Below are 16,435 nucleotides of genomic sequence, written 5' to 3'. Positions count from 1 at the left end.
GAAAGCGTGTTTCCCCCACCCCTCACCCCAGGGCAGGTGTCTGACCCATGGTGTCACAGCAGTGCAGCCAGGACTTGGGATGTGTAGGGATAGGCTGTGACTAGCCCCAGAGAAAGTGTAGTTGGCCATTGTGTTGGTTTCTGGATCCTTTCACCATCTCCATTTTTCCCTGATTGGTTTACAGTTGCTGGTTAATAAATTGTACATGGTTTAAACTCAGTGCAATGATCACTGGAGCAGAGAAGTGGCCGGGGAGGAGAGAGTATCCCACAGTGGGGAGACCCTAGCCCCGGTCCTGAGCAACCCATAGTGAGACGGGGGGTTAAGCCCCCTGTGATCCTGGCCCCAGCCTTATCGGGGTTACGAGGGCTCTGTCAGATAGGAGCAAGGCAGAGGAGTTCTCAAGCTCAAGCAGGCATCCAGTAAATGTTGTGGAGGTGGCGACTCAGAACCTGTCACCTCCAATTCTACCTGGGGCAGTATAGAAGCCAGGCAAATTCACCACGATAGCAGGACCATCCCCTGATTACATGTAGTTTGACAGTGATATAAAAACTAACTGAGTGTACCAAGGATATTTGGGTTACCTGAGTTTTAAACCTGTTCTGGGACTCTTAATATTTGCATAGATTCCTAGATGTTTAAGGCCAGAAGGGAGCATTGTGGCCATCCTGGCTGCCTTCCTGCATAATACAGGACAGAGAATTTCATCAAGTGATTCCTGCAACAAACCCATAATTTATGACTGAGCGAGAGCATCTCTTCTAAAAAGACACTAAGCTTGATTTAAAAACTTCAAGTGCTGGATAATCCACTAAATCCTTAGGTAAAAATGCATAAACTCTGGGATTTACATGGAATTTGTACAGGTAGGGGCCTGAGTGTCTGACACTCATTGTGCCATCTGGTCTCCAGGAAAACACCTGCTAATTGTGGTTTTATTGGTGTTTAATTAAATTGGCCTTCTGGGAGATTTCTGACTCTTTTGGGTCCTGTTACTTGGATGTGCTGTTCCCTCTCAATTGCGTTTTCTCCTATTACTGTCCCACCTAAACAGAAAAAGCAAGGTTTGCTTTGCTGCTGGGTCTTTTAGTGTGGAGACTGCAGAGCAGAGTTAGGCAGGGAAGAAAGTTAGCAGTGATCTCACTGCCTCCAACTGTGCTCTGTTTCAGGTGCTATTATCACTCTGTACACGTGTGCGTGCACACACACACATTTTCACTTGTGCACACAGTTCTAAATTCTGCAGCCTTCAGCTGACAAACAGGAGGCAAATTTTCTGCATTCAGTTCCCCGTGTCACTGGGTAGAAGGCTCTCGGTAAATAACAGGTTCAGTGCCATATCCTTCTGTTCTTCCTCAGACATCACTAGTCGATAACCCAATAGGTCCATGGCATCTTTGCACACATTTTGCAACTTTGCTATTTTCTGGAAGGGCAGGTTCTTCCTCCAGGCCTGGGATACATTCACTGCATCTCTGGAGCCAATGTCAAAGGCCTGCGTCCCCAGGCCTTTCCCATGAGTGATATTGTACACCCACACCTGAAGTTTGGGTGTGAAGTGGAGCTCTGCAAACTTATATATCTGTGCAGCCTTTGCCAGGGGATCATTGACAATATCTTCATAGCGCACCAGCATGTAGCGGCCTTTGAGGAAGCTGGGAAGGGCCTGGCTGCCTTCAGTGTAAATCCGGATGTGACTTTTACAGATTTCCTGCATCACATTGTAGGGCCCCCTCTCCCCTTGGTTATTCTGGGGCCCCACCACAATGTTACTGTCGTACATCAGAGCAGCCAATGTTTTCTCACGAGAGTGGAACACAGCCCTGGGGTCACGAACCAAGTGAATGATTTTGAGATTCAGGGAGGGGTCAATGAGCAGGGGATAGAGAACTGTCAGATCAAAGAACCGGACCTCCTTGATGACTGTGTGGCTATAGGTCTTGCAAGCTTCCTCCACCTTGCTGAATGGGTACTTGCCACAAAGGGTCTTGCAGGCAGTTTTGGAAATGATGTGGTTGCGCTGGAAGTGGTCACATGCAGGGGGGGAGCACAGGGCCCGACTGGCCTCCCACTGAAATAAATCAGATTTATTCCTCTGGGTAGACATGTAGGCATCAAACACAGACATGTCACACAGAAAGACAGACCTGATGAGGTCACGTGCTGCCATCTGTAAGACTTTGGCCCTGTTCCGGTACATGGCTGTCCACACGTGCCAGGCAGGCTCCATCAGGTAGAAGACATCAGGGTGCTGGCTGAAGAGCTGGCCAGTGAAGGAAGATCCTGACCGCCAGGAGGAGAGAATGAGGATGTGCACCTGAGCTGGCTTCTTTTCCTGGGGGGAATAGCTGCTGTGAAGCTGAGCGAGGAAGCAGATGAAAACAACTGACTGAACTCCCAGGGCCACTATCACTATTGTCTTGTTTGACTTCAGCATGGTGGCTAAGAGCCTGAGGGGAGAGAGAGAGAGAGAGAGCATTCAGATTGTTGGGTTAACAAACACCGTGGGAAGCCCAGGGCCAGTGCAAGGATGTTTCGTGCCCTAGGTGAAACTTCCACCTTGCGCCCTCCCCCGTTCCTAAGCCCCCACTCTGAGGTGCGCCCCCACCTGAGGCAGCTCCCCCCCTCCGCCCTGAGGTGCCCCCCCCATGGCAGCTCCCCACCCTCCGCCCTAAGGTACCCTCTCTGCTCGAGCTCACCTGTGCCCCGCCTCCTCCTCAAGCACACCTTTGCTGCTTCACTTCTCCCGCCTCTCAGGCTTGCAGCGCCAATCAACTTAGGTGCCACAAGCCTGGGAGGTGGGAGAAGTGAAGCAGCCACGGCATTTTCGGGGAGGAGGCAGGGCAGGGGGGAGCTGGGGCGGAGAGTTCTCCTCATGCCACCCCCACCCCTTACTTGCTGCAGGCGGCCCTCCCCGTGCTCCCCTGCCCCAGCTCCCTCCACCTAAATGCCGGCGGTGACTGGGGTGGACAAAGATCTGGCCGCCACGGTCGCTGCCGAAAAAAATGGCGCCCCCCCAAATCCTAGCACCCTAGGTGACTAGGTCGCCTAAATGGTTGCACCAGCTCTGAGAAAGCCGGACACTCAGGACTGGACCTCAGAGAAAACCGCAGCACCCCTGTTCTGGGGAAACAGAGCGCCACCTTGCCAGCAATGACATTCTGGCAGCAAATTTGAATGGTGTCTGGTGAAAGCAGATAAAAGGGGCTGTGGGCCTGTTTGTGAGCCTACACACTAGGAGAGAGTCGGATTGAATGCTATAGATGCCCATCTAGCTCTATTGTTTCTATGCTGCTGTAAGTCACTGCAGCATCTTGCTCCTAACCCTTCTCCAGAGAAGGGAAAGACATGTTTTTTCTCTTTTCCTTATCAAGAAGGGGTTTATACAGCCCCTGGGAAGCCAAAGTATTTCCCTTGATGGGGACATTTCCATTTTTTGAGCCTTGTCCTGGATTGAATTTCCCAGCTGGTGGGAGAGAGAGAAGCCTGGAAAGCTCAGACAGCTGCATGGTGCAAAGCAGCTGCATCACAGCTGGAGCTGGGAGGCTCCTAGCTACACCCTGGCTAGTGTCCCCTGATATGTTTAAAAATCAGAGTTCTGTTTTTAATTATACTGACTTGATTGTTATTGTTGCAATATGGCCTAGAGATCCCAGTTGGGCTGTGTGAGCTAATGAAGGAAGGCATTGTAGACACAGAAAAGAAGATGACAATTCCTGCCTTGAAGAGATTACAATCCAAGTGGAAAATGAGAGACATCAGGTGGATGCATCAAACGGGTGAGGGAGCCCAGCTAACTATAACTGCAAATAAATAACTACTTCTCACAGGCCTCTGGTAAACAGCGATCTAGCATTATTCTAAGTTTACAAATAGAGAAACTGAGGCATGGGGCTGACACATGATCTTCTCAGAGCCTCCCTTATGCACCATGGCTTCCTGAGCCACCCCTCACTTCCCCCATCCTGTGCTCAAGCCTCTGGCACATGCTTCCACGTACAGCCTCACAGGCATGTCTGTAAAGTGCCCAAATGTCCCATTTTTAAACAGCTTGTCCCTGAAATTTGGAGCCTTAAAAGAGACCATCAGTTCCTGAGCTCCTGTCCTGCAGTACTACGGCAATTCAGGGATGCCATTTGCTCCAGGCCAAATTGTTGGCAGCAGCAGCACTTCCAAACAGAGTCTGACACCAGCCACATGACTGACTGCCAAGGCCCAGCCAGGAGGAGCAGGGCTTGCCTGGCCTGTTCCCAGCACAGGAGGCAAGGGATGAGGAGGGAACTAGCTCCCAGTGGCAAGGGGTCATGCTGCTGTGAATGGTTTATTGTGCCTCAGAATCATGGGCAGGATCTGAGACTCAGCAACAGAAAATCATCTCTGACTCTTGCCAGCTGCTTCCTTCATTTTAATGAGAAAGGACGTTGTAAAATATCAAACACCCTTCATGTGTAAACAAAGGTAGCTTAGGAACGGGGTCACCACCAGTGCTGTTGCTTCTGCATAAAACTGAGCAACAGGGTCAGCTCCTGCCTAGCTCCCTGCCTTGAGTGACAAGTATCACTCCTGCTGCTTGCTAGCCCTGAGATCAGTCCCTCACTCAACCCCCTCATCCTGAGTGACAGAGGTCAGCCCGCAGCCAGCCCTGCCTACCCTGAGCAACAGTGGTACCCCTTCCTGCACCCTGAGCAACAGGCTCATTCTCATTGTACACCCTACTATACCTGTTGAGCTTACAGAGGAGCTGTCAAGGTTCCTTCCCCACTCTGAACTTTAGGGTACAGATGTGGGGACCTGCATGGACAATTCTAAGCTTAATTACCAGCTTAGATCTGGTATCGCTGCCACCATCCCCCAAACACTACTTTTTTCCCTGGGTAGTTTTGAGGGATTTGACCAAGTCCCTGGTGAACACAGATCCAAACCCCTTGGATCTTAAAACAAGGAGAAATTAACTAGGTATTAAGAAAACGGCTTTTAATTAAAGAAAAGAAAGGTAAAAGAAAACTCTCTGGAAGAGATTAGCATACCAGCTACTCTCACACACAATAGATTTAAAACACAGAGGATGTTCCCCTGGGCACAAATTTAGTTACACAAAAAAATACCCAAATATCCAATTTGATTCTACCTCTAATTGCATAAGACAGGTTACAAAGAAATAAACATAAACCTATTTATTCCTTTCTAAAACTTACTACTCTGATAAGAGGCTAGTTCTCTGATCTTTTTGACTTCGGCTGAAACTGAAACTCTTAAACAAAGGAAAAACTTTCCTCCTTTCTTTTGAAACATTTTGTTTTCCCATTGGTTTTTTTGGTCAGGTGTTAGCTAGGCTAGGTGAACTTTTTAACCCTTTACAGGTAAAAGAGGCATTAACCCTTAACCATCTGTTTATGACACTGAGCAACAGGCTCATTCTCACTGTACACCCTACTGTACCTGCTGAGCTTACAGAGGAGCTGGTAGGGTCCCAGCACAGGTTTCCTCTCCCCAGCTGATCTGGGGAAACAGGAAGCCAGGAACTCTTTATAATCAGCTCCTACCTTGAAATGGCTGTCCTCGGGCACAGGTTGCCCCAGCTGCTAGGCCAGGCTTTCCCAGGTGGAGCAGGGGCAGCCAAATGAACATGCTCAATTGAGAAGGACCTGGCACACCCAAAACTGCCCCCGAAAATGAGGCATTGTTTAATGAGAAAGGGGCACCCTAAGGGGTGACTGAAAACCAGTTTAGTTAAACCAGTGTACAGGGCTGTGTGGACACTTGTAGTTAAGTGTAAAGCAGGAGGACTCAACTCAAGAAGGAATGAACTTTAGCTAAACAGAACTATGAGCATTCACACAGCCTTATTCACCCATTTAACTAAGTTGGTTCAAAAGTCACAGCGGAGGCTAAACTGGTGCAGCTTTCTTGTGTTGACAAGTCCTGAGAGTGACACACTTCCTTTCTGTTAGTGAGATAGTGTAAAAGCCTGCACAGGTCCCTCTTTCTGAGCGTTAGGCGGCAGCATATAAGACCTGATGAACGAACTAGCACATCTTAGGACAGTGGTTTTCAAACTGGGGGTCACGACCCGTACTGGGTCACAGAACGTCAGGCACTGGGTCGCGGCACCTCTGGTCAGCACCACCAATGGGGCCGTTAAAAGTCCTGTCAGCGGTGCTGCCTGGCTAAGGCAGGCTAGTCCCTATCTGTTCTGACACCGTGCTGCACCCCAGAAGCAGCCAGCAGCAGGTCCGGTTCCTGGGTGGGGGGGCCACAGGGCTCCACACACTGCCCCCGTCCCGAGCACCAGCTCCGCACTCCCATTGGCTGGTTCCAATGGGAGCTGGAGGAGACAGTACCTGCGGGAAGAGCTGCACGGAGCCACTTGCGCACCTCCACCTAGGAGCTGGACCTGCGGTTGGCCACTTCCAGGGCACAGCGTAGTCCGAAGTGCCAGGACAGGCAGAAGTCCACCTTAGCACCCACGCTGTGCCACTGACTGGTAGCGGCACGAAGTAAGCCCATGCCACAACCCCGCACCCCAATCCCCCACTCCTGACCCACCCCAAGCCTGCACTCCAGCCCAGAGCCCGACCCCCTTCCTCGTGCCCCAGCCCTGAGCCCTCCAACACCTCCAAAACCCCTCACCCCCCAGCTCATATGGGTCACAGACCTATCACAATTTCTTCAACTGGTGACACCAGGAAAAAGGTTTTGAAACCTTGTCTTAGACAGACTGTACAGCCTCCAGAAAGCGCGCCCTCAGCACGGCCAAATGGCTGACGCGTCCAGTGGGTTTTGTGTTGCAGGAGTTTCGCACCTAGAAACAATTCTGCTGGATCCTCTAGGCACATAAAGGGAGGTGAAGCTCCACCAAATGGAGACATGAAAATCCCAAATTATCTCCCCAATCTCAACCAGGCTCTAGTGTTCTCTCAGAAAAATGTTCTCCTTGGTCCCCCCACCCCAGTACCCAGAGGGGTATAGTTTAAACTAGGATAGGTTCAAATTCATACATGTAAGTCAATCCTACAATTCTAATGGAACAACAATACTGATGAAGTCTACAGCTGAGTATATCAGAAGGAGAAGGGAGTATGTTCTGCAGAGGCTGCCCCAATGTTGACCAAAGATGTTTTGCGCCCTAGGTGAAACTTCCACCTTGTGCCCTCCCCCGTCCCCGAGCCCCCACCCTGAGACGCTCCCCCCGCAGCAGCTTCCCCCTCCGCCTTGAGGCACCCCCCCTGCCCCAGCTCATCCCTGCTGCGCCTCCACCCTGAGCACGCTGTCGCTGCTTCACTTGTCCCGCCTCCTAGGCTTGCGGCACCAATCAGCTTAGGTACTGCAAGCCTGGGAGGCAGGAGAAGTGAAGCAGCCACAGCGTGCTCGGGGAGGAGGCGGGGCAGGGGTGAGCTGGGGTGGGGAGTTCCCCTCATGCCCCCCCTTACTTGCTGCAGACGGCCCTCCCCGTGCTCCCCTGCCCCAGCTCCCTCCACCTAAATGCCGGCGGCGACCAGGGCGGCTGAAGATCCAGCTGCCGCAGTCGCTGCCAAAGAAAATGCTGCTCCCACAAATCCTAGCACCCTAGGTCACCTAAATGGTTGCACCGGCCTTGCCTGCTCTGTAACATTGGCCAGAGACATGCCCCAGGATAATTCCAGAAGAGCTCTTCAAAGAATACCCAGTCTTGATTTAAAAATGCCCAGTGATGGGGAAACCACCACGACCCTCAGTAAGTTGTTCCAATGGTTAGTTACCCTCACTGTTGGACAAAGAACAGGTGTGGCTACGGGCTCTATTGACAGGTGCTTGCACCATTCAACTCTCCAGCCAAGTTAGACTGACCATGTGCTTGGGCACTGCCCTAAAGCTGTCCCCTGCTTTCAAGCACTGACTCTAGCTCTGGCTTGCTAGTGGGTTGAAGTGACCAGAGTATGGAGGGCCCTAGTGGCACTGGTGAAAATGTGCACTCCTGCATCCATGCAAGGATTGGATTTTGCAGGAAACACAGTGAAGGGAGAATAATTTGTCCAAAGCTGGAAGGTACTGCCCACCTATCCGTGGCTTAAACGCTGATTGACAGGCAAGTATATGAGCCCAGAGCCCCACCTGCCACTTTTCTGGAGGTGTAAATAACTCACAATACAGGGCTCTTTGCATCATGCACATTTTTTCCTTTTTATATATTATGCAACTGTGTTTAGCACTGATCTCAGGTTATGGAGCTGCAAAGAGGCTGCATTTTCTCCCTTTGAGTTCCTTCTGGAACAGGACTCACAACCAGGATATGATGAGCACTGTTCCTTCTGTAGGAGCCAAGCTGGCACTGGGCCCCAATTACACTTCAAAAAAAGTGTGTTGTTCTTGCCAAGTAACTGCTTTTCAGTTTCCAAGCCCAACTAAATAATAATCTGCCAATTGTCATCATCATGTCCATCAGAAGCGCAGTGTTCCTGCACAGCCGTCAGAGTGGGGAAGGGCCCTGGTTTAAGAGTCCAAGGTTTGTTCTTAACTTCCCATCACATTGTGGTTGGGCACTAAAGGCAACCACAACACTTCCGTGCTCCTTATCTTCCTGGAGAGGCCTGCCACTTCCCACTCTTCTGAAGGACTTAGAATGCGCCTAACATGCAAATTAAGATGTGATTGGCTCCTGGGTAGGCCTATCCCTGCTATCTTTTATCTAGCTAGCATAGGTAACAATGGTAGTGAAGACATGACAGCACAGGCTGAAGCGTGGCTAGCAACCCAAATACATACCCAGAGTACCCGACAGGCTTGTGCTGGGGTTGCTAGCCCATGCTAAAGTCCTTGCAGCTACAACTTCACTAGTATTGTTACTAGTGTTAGCTAGAGGAACGCGAGCGTGAGTATGACTAGCCATGCTACTGTTACACCTTAGTTTGTGGTGTGCATGTACCCTGTGTGTTCTGGAGGCAGAGGGGGACTGAGAAAAGAATCCAGGCTGCCTGCCTGCAGTACCATTTGAACTCAGATTTTGAACTAAAATAACAAAGTCAATATTTCTGCACTCAGCATCTTGGCAGTTCCAGATACAGCTCACAGGGTCCAGGCAGCCCCAGCTCCTGCCCCCCGCTGCTTTCAGAACTGAAGGCATGCTCCAGATTGAGTCACTCAAACCCCTTAGTCAGACTGAGGAAAGGACCTGGCCCGCACTCTCCTGGCATCTCCTTTTGTACCTGTCTTGATGCCCAATATTCCGTAAATTGTTTTGGTTTCTTTACCTCTTATTGGATTACAGGCCTCCATCCCCCACGGCCCAGGTCTCTTTCCTGCTCTGGGCTCTTCTTATACTATAATTAGAAGGGCTGAATATTACGATTGGGTGTCTAACGTTTTTAATGTGTAATTAACACATTGTCTAATTGTTTGGGGTTCACAGTCCTGGCTGAGCCTCGCAACACGGAGCATCATGCTGGCTTCCAAGCCTCATGCATGCTGGATAATCCCAGTGATGACAGGTCTCACGTGCCATTATTCGTGATAATTTGTGGTATGTTAGTGCCTGGGGCCAATCGAGAACCCATGTGCTCGGTGCTGCACAGACACATAGCAAGAGACAGCTCCTGCCCCTTACAGGAACAGACTAAGCAGACAAGGCAGACGTTAGGCAGGGACATGCAGAGCCAGGGTTTGCATACAGCATGTTAGTGCCACCTTTTGGGAAGGGGGCTGGATTTTTAATTCTTTGGGTGGGTTTTTTGGGCAGTGAACAGCTAAAAGGGACCTGTTGTAACACTTGGGCCTAGCAGGCTTTCCTCAATTGTGAGCTCAGGAATTGGAAAGTAGGTGAAAGTTTATAAAATATTCTTCCAACAATAAATGTTGATGGGAAAGGTGCCAAAGGGCTGGCTTGCATGTCAGTCCCTCACACAGCCTTAGCATGAATGCCTCACACACCAGGCCTGATGGTCAGAGTGTAGGGTTGCCAGCTTTGGTTGGATAAATTCCTGAAGGTTTCATCACATGACATTATCTTTAATTAAAGATTAATCATTAATTCCTGAAGACTCCACAACAATCCTGGAGGGTTGGTGTCATAAACAGATAGCTAAGGGTTAATTTTCTTTTACCTGTAAAGGGTTAACAAAGGGAACCAAACACCTGTCCAGAGGACCAACTCAGGATAAACATGGTAATTTTTAAAAAAGCTCAAGGGAGGGAATTTTTGGGGTGTGCCGTGCTTGTCCTGTGTCCTAGTTGCGCTCTATGGCTATGAGTGTAATTTCCTATTCCAGCCTATCTTATCTGTTTTCCAATTGTAAGTACGAGGTAAAAAAACAATAAGGCTTTTATGTGGTTTTTTTGTAATTACATGTGTGTAGTTTGCGAAGACTGCTTTTAAATCGTATATCTTTTTTGAATACAGGCAGTTATTCATTTATTTCTTTTAAGCACGAGCCTAGTATATTGTCAACCTTAGAACAGAGAACATAGTTTGAATGTCTTCTTTTCTTTCTTTTTATATAAACTTTCTTATTTCAAACCTGTCTTGAGTCTTGCATCTGGTTAAGCTAGGAACAAGGGAAGGGGAGAAGCACTTTGTTGTTAGATTGACTAGGTTAAGTCTGCATAGCCTCTGGTGGGCGGGAAGACCTTAACCTCTCTGGTGTGTTTCAGCTTGAGCGGGAATCTACTAGTGTACCAGCGCAGGAAAATCTGGGGGAGGTAAAGAGCAGGAAGGGAAGTAGTTATTTCCCTTTTGTAAGATCAGGGCATCTGAGTCTTGGGGTCCCCCAGGGAAGGTTTTAGGGAGACCAGAGTGAGGCAGGCACTGTAATTCCTGTCTGGTGGCAGCGATATCAGATCTAAGCTGGTAATTAAGCTTGGAGGTTTCATACTAGCATCTTATTTTCTGAACTCTAAGGTTCAGATCTAAGTAGGAAAGCTATGATAGTTGGCAACTCTATCAGAGCAGCTGACCACAGGCTGCTCCTACTGCCTTCTGCTGGCAGGGTGGGGTCTCAGCACCTAGCAGCCAGGGACCCCAGACATGTACTGTGTTCATCCAGAAATCTGTTAGATTATTTCCAAATGGTTTAGTCTGACCCTTGCCCCTCAAACTATCCATAAATTCAGCCAAGTTAAATTGTGGAGGCTCCTCACATCTTGCCTGGCGATAATAGCCCATGCAGCCAGCTCACAGCGTCACCCTCTTCGCTCTGAGCTGGTCCCTGGTGCTGGCACCCCCCCCCCAGACACACACACAGCCGGTTACCCATTCCTGTCACTCCCCAGTGAGCAGCCCGGCTGCACCCCTCACCTGAGGGCAGCACAAGGCCCTGCTGCAGCCAGTTTGGGTGACACTAGCAACCACCACTCTGTGACCAAACTAGTTACAGTGATTTCATCACAACACTAGTGATTTGGGGGTGGTTTTCTACCTGTCTTATGAAAACGTGATGAAAGGTGCCAGCGCACAAATGTCCCCTTATTAAAAGTGGCCACCATCTCCTACTACTGTCAATGGGCCTGCAGCCAAGGAGATGCTGCTGTTTACCTGCAGTCTGTCTGCACATGGGAGTGAGGCTGCCCTTGAGAAGTTGAGACACAAGGTGGGGGAGAAAATAGCTTTGACTGGACCAACTTCTGTTGGAGAGCAAGACAAGTGTTTGAGCATGCTTGGAGCTCTTCCTAGGTCTGGGAAAGGTTCTCAGCTTGTCACAGCTAAATACCAAGTGGATCAGATTGTTTAGCATTAGTTAACACATATTTCTGGGTACCAGTCAAGGTGCCACCCCTCCAGTCATTCGAGAGCGCATGAACTAACTCACACAGGACAATGATAAAAGATAAAAACACGCCATCTCCTGTGGGTGACACTTCTCACAAAGCAATCACTCTACGTCTGACCTAGCAGCCTTGTCCTTAAAGGAAACCTGCAAGACACTGTCAAAAGATGAGACTGGGAACTTAAATTCATAACTTTGCTAGACACTAAAAATCCTGGACTGAACAGAGACACTGGATTTATAGCTTATGACAACAATCTGTAACTCATGAACAACCCTCCCAGCTGCCTTACCCCCCACTCGCCCCCTTCACCTTGAATGATCCCTTGAACTATGGGTTAACTATTTGTGAGAAGCAATTTGTTCAACCTGGTAGGGAGCTCTAAGGCCGAGTACGTTCTCCAGACCTGAGGAAGAGCTCCACGTAAGTGCAAAAGCTTGTCTCTCACACTCACAGAAGTTGGTCCAATCAAAGAAATTACCTCACCCACCTTGTCTCTCTAATAGCCTTGCGCTGACACGGCCAAACCAACACTTACTAAAGTTGGCTGCCACCTGCCACTGCATTCAGTGAAGATGAAGCCATGTCCACAGACAAGAGGGCAGCCACACTATGGTTCAAGGGGCTAGACCGAGCACCTTGACTGTGAGAAGTGTCAGGATCCATTTACACAACAAAGAAAAATCTGTGGCTGGCCCATGCCAGCCAACTCGCACTTGCTAGGCTTGGGCTGTGGGGCTGTTTCATTGCTGTGTAGAATTCCAGGCTCAGGCTCCAGCCCAAGCCCTGGGACCCTCAGAGCCTGAACTCCAGCCCAAGGCCGGAAATCTCCACAGCAATGAAACTGCCCCGCAGCCTGAGCCCAAGTCAGCTTTTTCTTTGCTGTGTATACCAGTGGTTCTCAAACTTTTGTATTGGTGGTCCCATTCACATAGCAAACCTCTGTGTACAACCCCCCTTTAAAATTAAAAACACTTCTTTACATATTAACAACAAGGAGTCCGGTAGCATCTTAACGACTAACAGATTTATTTGGGCATAAGCTTTCATAGGTAAAAAACCCACTTCTTCAGATGCATGGAATGAAAATTACAGATGCAGGCATTATTATACTGACACATGAAGAGAAGAGAAGAGAAGTGGAAATCCATCAACCTCATCAAAAAACTCACACAGATACAGACAGACCATCTTCCTCTCCAAGTGCAAACAGATGGACATCATACCAAATGGACTGAAGATAAAAAATCCATTGCAATCGACATACTACACTGACTATGATGAGAGATTGTGTCACACACTCTCAAAGAAACTGACGAACTACCTGATCAGCATCCTGTACAGCAGACAGGAGAAGATCAAGAATGAGCTCTCAGAACTGGAGACCCTCATACAAAACCAACCTTCCACACAAACTTCCATGTGGCTGGACTTTACAAAAACGAGACAAGCCATTTACAACATACACTTCACTTCTCTACACAGGAAAAAGGACAGTAAACTATCTAAACTCCTACATGCCACGGGGGCTACAACAGTGGTACCCTCAACTCACCCAGAAATATTGTTTATCTATCAAACTACACACTTAGCCCAGCGGAAGAGTCTGTCCTATTTTGGGGACTGTCTTTCTGCCCCAGCACCCCTATGAACATGATACAGTTCTGTGGTGATCTGGAAGCCTACTTTCGTCATCTCTGACTCAAGGAATAGTTTCAGCACACCACTGAACAGTGCACTGACCCATAGGAACCCTCGTATGAACACTACAGGAAGAAGAATTCTGTGTGGACTCCTCCTGACACTCGAAATGACAGACTGGACTTCTACATACAATGCTTCCACAGATGTGCACAGGCTGAAATTGTGAACAAACAGCATCACTTGTCCCATAACCTCAGCTGTACAGAACGCAACGCCATCCACAGCCTCAGAAACAACTCTGACGTTATAATCAAAGGGGCTGACAAAGGAGGTGCTCTAGTCATAATGAACAGGTCAGATTATGAACAGGAGGCTGCCAGGCAACTCTCCAACACCTCATTCTACAGGCCACTATCCTCTGATCCCACTGAGGAGTACCAAAAGAAACTACACCAGCTGCTCAAGAAACTCCCTGCTATAGCACAGGAACAAATCTATATGGACACATCCCTAGAGCCCCGTCAGGGGTATTCTATCTCCTACCGAAGATCCATAAACCTGGAAATCCTGGACACCCCATCATCTCAGGCACTGGCACTCTTACAGCAGGATTAGTTGGCTATTTGGACTTCCTTCTTAGACCCTACGCTACCAGCACTCCTAGTTATCTTCGAGACCCCACCGACTTCCTGAGGAAACTACAACGCATTGGTGATCTTCCTGAAAACACCATCCTGGCCACCATGGATGTAGAAGCTCTTTACACCAATATTCCACATGAGGATGGCCTACAAGCCGTCAAGAACAGTATCCCTGATGAGGCCATGGCACACTGGGTGGCTGAGCTTTGTCCTCATCCACAACCATTTCAGATGTGGGACCAATTATACCTTCAAGTAAGTGGCACTGCTATGGGTACCCACATGGCCCCACAGTATGCCAACATTTTTATGGCTCACTTAGAACAACACTTCCTCAGCTCTCGTCCCCTAACACCGCTGTTAGGATATAGATATCCAGGCCTGTCTGCAAAGGCATATACTTTAAGAATTTAGGTGTATTCTTATCACTTAGCTAGTTATAGAGGTACAAAACAAGAATCAAAATCACACTCTGCCTGTGTAAGGGCCTTCTCTCACTATGATAGTCTAAGGCCTTGTTCGTAGACTAAGGCCTTTGGCTAAACAGCAGGGGCAGCCATACGCTGGGAAGCGAACGGGCACTAAAATATGGCAGTTTTGGGCTGTTAAAAAGGTGATCAAATTTATCACCTTCAGAGAAAGAGAAGAGCCTAGAAGATTTAAAGAAAACTTTGTTTGATAGCATCCTGCCTGGCAAGAACTCACTTATCAATAGCTGGGATGTGAAATCCTCATTTCTTTGTTGTTCTATCATTGAAGTCCCCATTTCCCTATTTTTTGTCTGTATAATCTCTGTCTGGTTCTGTGATTGTTTCTGTCTGCTGTATAATTAATTTTGTTGGGTGTAAACCAATTAAGGTGGTGGGATATAATTGGTTAAATAATCATGTTACAATATGTAAGGATTGGTTAGTTAAAATTTTAGTAAAATGATTGGTTAAGATATAGATAAGCAGAACTTAAGATTTACTACATAGTCTGAAGTCAACCAGGGAATTGGAGTCATGTTTGCTAAGGGGGGGAATGGGAATAGAGAATGGGAACAGGGACACAGGCAAGGCTCTGTGGCATCAGAGCTGGGAAGGGGGACACTGAGGAAGGAAACTGGAATCATGCTTGCTGGAAGTTCACCCCTGTCATAAACAGACAGTAAAGGGTTAAAAAGTTCACCTAGCCTAGCTGACACCTGATCAGAGGAACCAATGGTGGGAGGAACAAGATTTTTCAAGAGCAAGGAGGGAAGTTTAACTGTGCCGGAGTGAAAAGACCCAGGAATCAACCAGGGTAGTGAGTATTAGAGAAGGAATAAATTAGCTTGTGTTTATTTCCTTTTGTGACTTCATTTTGCATAAGAGAGGGAATTAAATTGGGTTTTTCTTGTGTAACTAAGGTTTTTGCCCAGAGGAAAATCCTCTGTGTTTTTGAATCTGCTGTCTGTGAGAACAGCTGGCATGCTAATGTCACAGAGGTTTTCCTTTCACCCTTCTTCTTTAATTAAAAGTCTTTTCTTTAAAACCTGATTAATTTTTCCTTGTTTTAAGATCCAAGGGGTTTGGATCAGTGTTCACCAGGAAATTGGTAGAGAAGTCTCTCAAGGCTACCCAGGGAAGGGTTATAGTACTTGGGAGGGAGATATTTGGGGGGGAGAGGTCATCGAATCCAGTCCCCTGCCCTCATGGCAGGACCAAATACTGTCTAGACCATGCCTGATAGACATTTATCAAACCTATTCTTAAATATCTCCAGAGATGGAGATTCCACAACCTCCCTAGGCAATTTATTCCAGTGTTTAACTACCCTGACAGTTAGGAACTTTTTCCTAATGTCCAACCTAAATCTCCCTTGCTGCAGTTTAAGCCCATTGCTTCTTGTTCTATCATTAGAGGCTAAGGTGAACAAGTTTTCTCCCTCCTCCTGATGACACCCTTTTAGATACCTGAAAACTGCTATCATGTCCCCTCTCAGTCTTCTCTTTTCCAAACTAAACAAACCCAATTCTTTCAGCCTTCCTTCATAGGTCATGTTCTCAAGACCTTTAATCATTCTTGTTGCTCTTCTCTGGACCCTCTCCAATTTCTCCACATCTTTCTTGAAATGCGGTGCCCAGAACTGGACACAATACTCCAGTTGAGGCCTAACCAGCGCAGAGTAGAGCGGAAGAATGACTTCTCGTGTCTTGTTTACAACACACCTGTTAATGCATCCCAGAATCACGTTTGCTTTTTTTGCAACAGTATCACACTGTTGACTCATATTTAGCTTGTGGTCCACTATGACCCCTAGATCTCTTTCTGCCATACTCCTTCCTAGACAGTCTCTTCCCATTCTGTATGTGTGAAACTGATTGTTCCTTCCTAAGTGGAGCACTTTGCATTTGTCTTTATTGAACTTCATCCGGTTTACCTCAGACC

General features: G+C 48.1%; 1 protein-coding gene across 1 annotated transcript; it reads right to left on the bottom strand.

The window, feature by feature from the left end:
- Nucleotides 1–883: 883 nt before the first annotated feature.
- CHST4 (carbohydrate sulfotransferase 4) lies at nucleotides 884–2,448 on the bottom strand. Its single transcript, XM_032796393.2, has one exon. It carries the CDS (start codon nucleotides 2,438–2,440, stop codon nucleotides 1,286–1,288), a length of 1,155 nt encoding a protein of 384 aa, XP_032652284.1. The 5' UTR covers nucleotides 2,441–2,448; the 3' UTR covers nucleotides 884–1,285.
- Between the last annotated feature and the right edge of the window lie 13,987 nt (nucleotides 2,449–16,435).

The sequence above is a fragment of the Chelonoidis abingdonii genome, chromosome 19 (assembly GCF_003597395.2).
Source record: "Chelonoidis abingdonii isolate Lonesome George chromosome 19, CheloAbing_2.0, whole genome shotgun sequence".
NCBI classification, from domain to species: domain Eukaryota; kingdom Metazoa; phylum Chordata; order Testudines; family Testudinidae; genus Chelonoidis; species Chelonoidis abingdonii.
Note: the sequence above shows the minus strand (reverse complement) of the source record. Positions and strands in the feature narration are given on the sequence as shown.

Bases quoted from the DNA above. Each gene is read 5' to 3' on its own strand.
- CHST4 (XM_032796393.2), bottom strand. From the start codon at position 2,440: ATGCTGAAGTCAAACAAGACAATAGTGATAGTGGCCCTGGGAGTTCAG.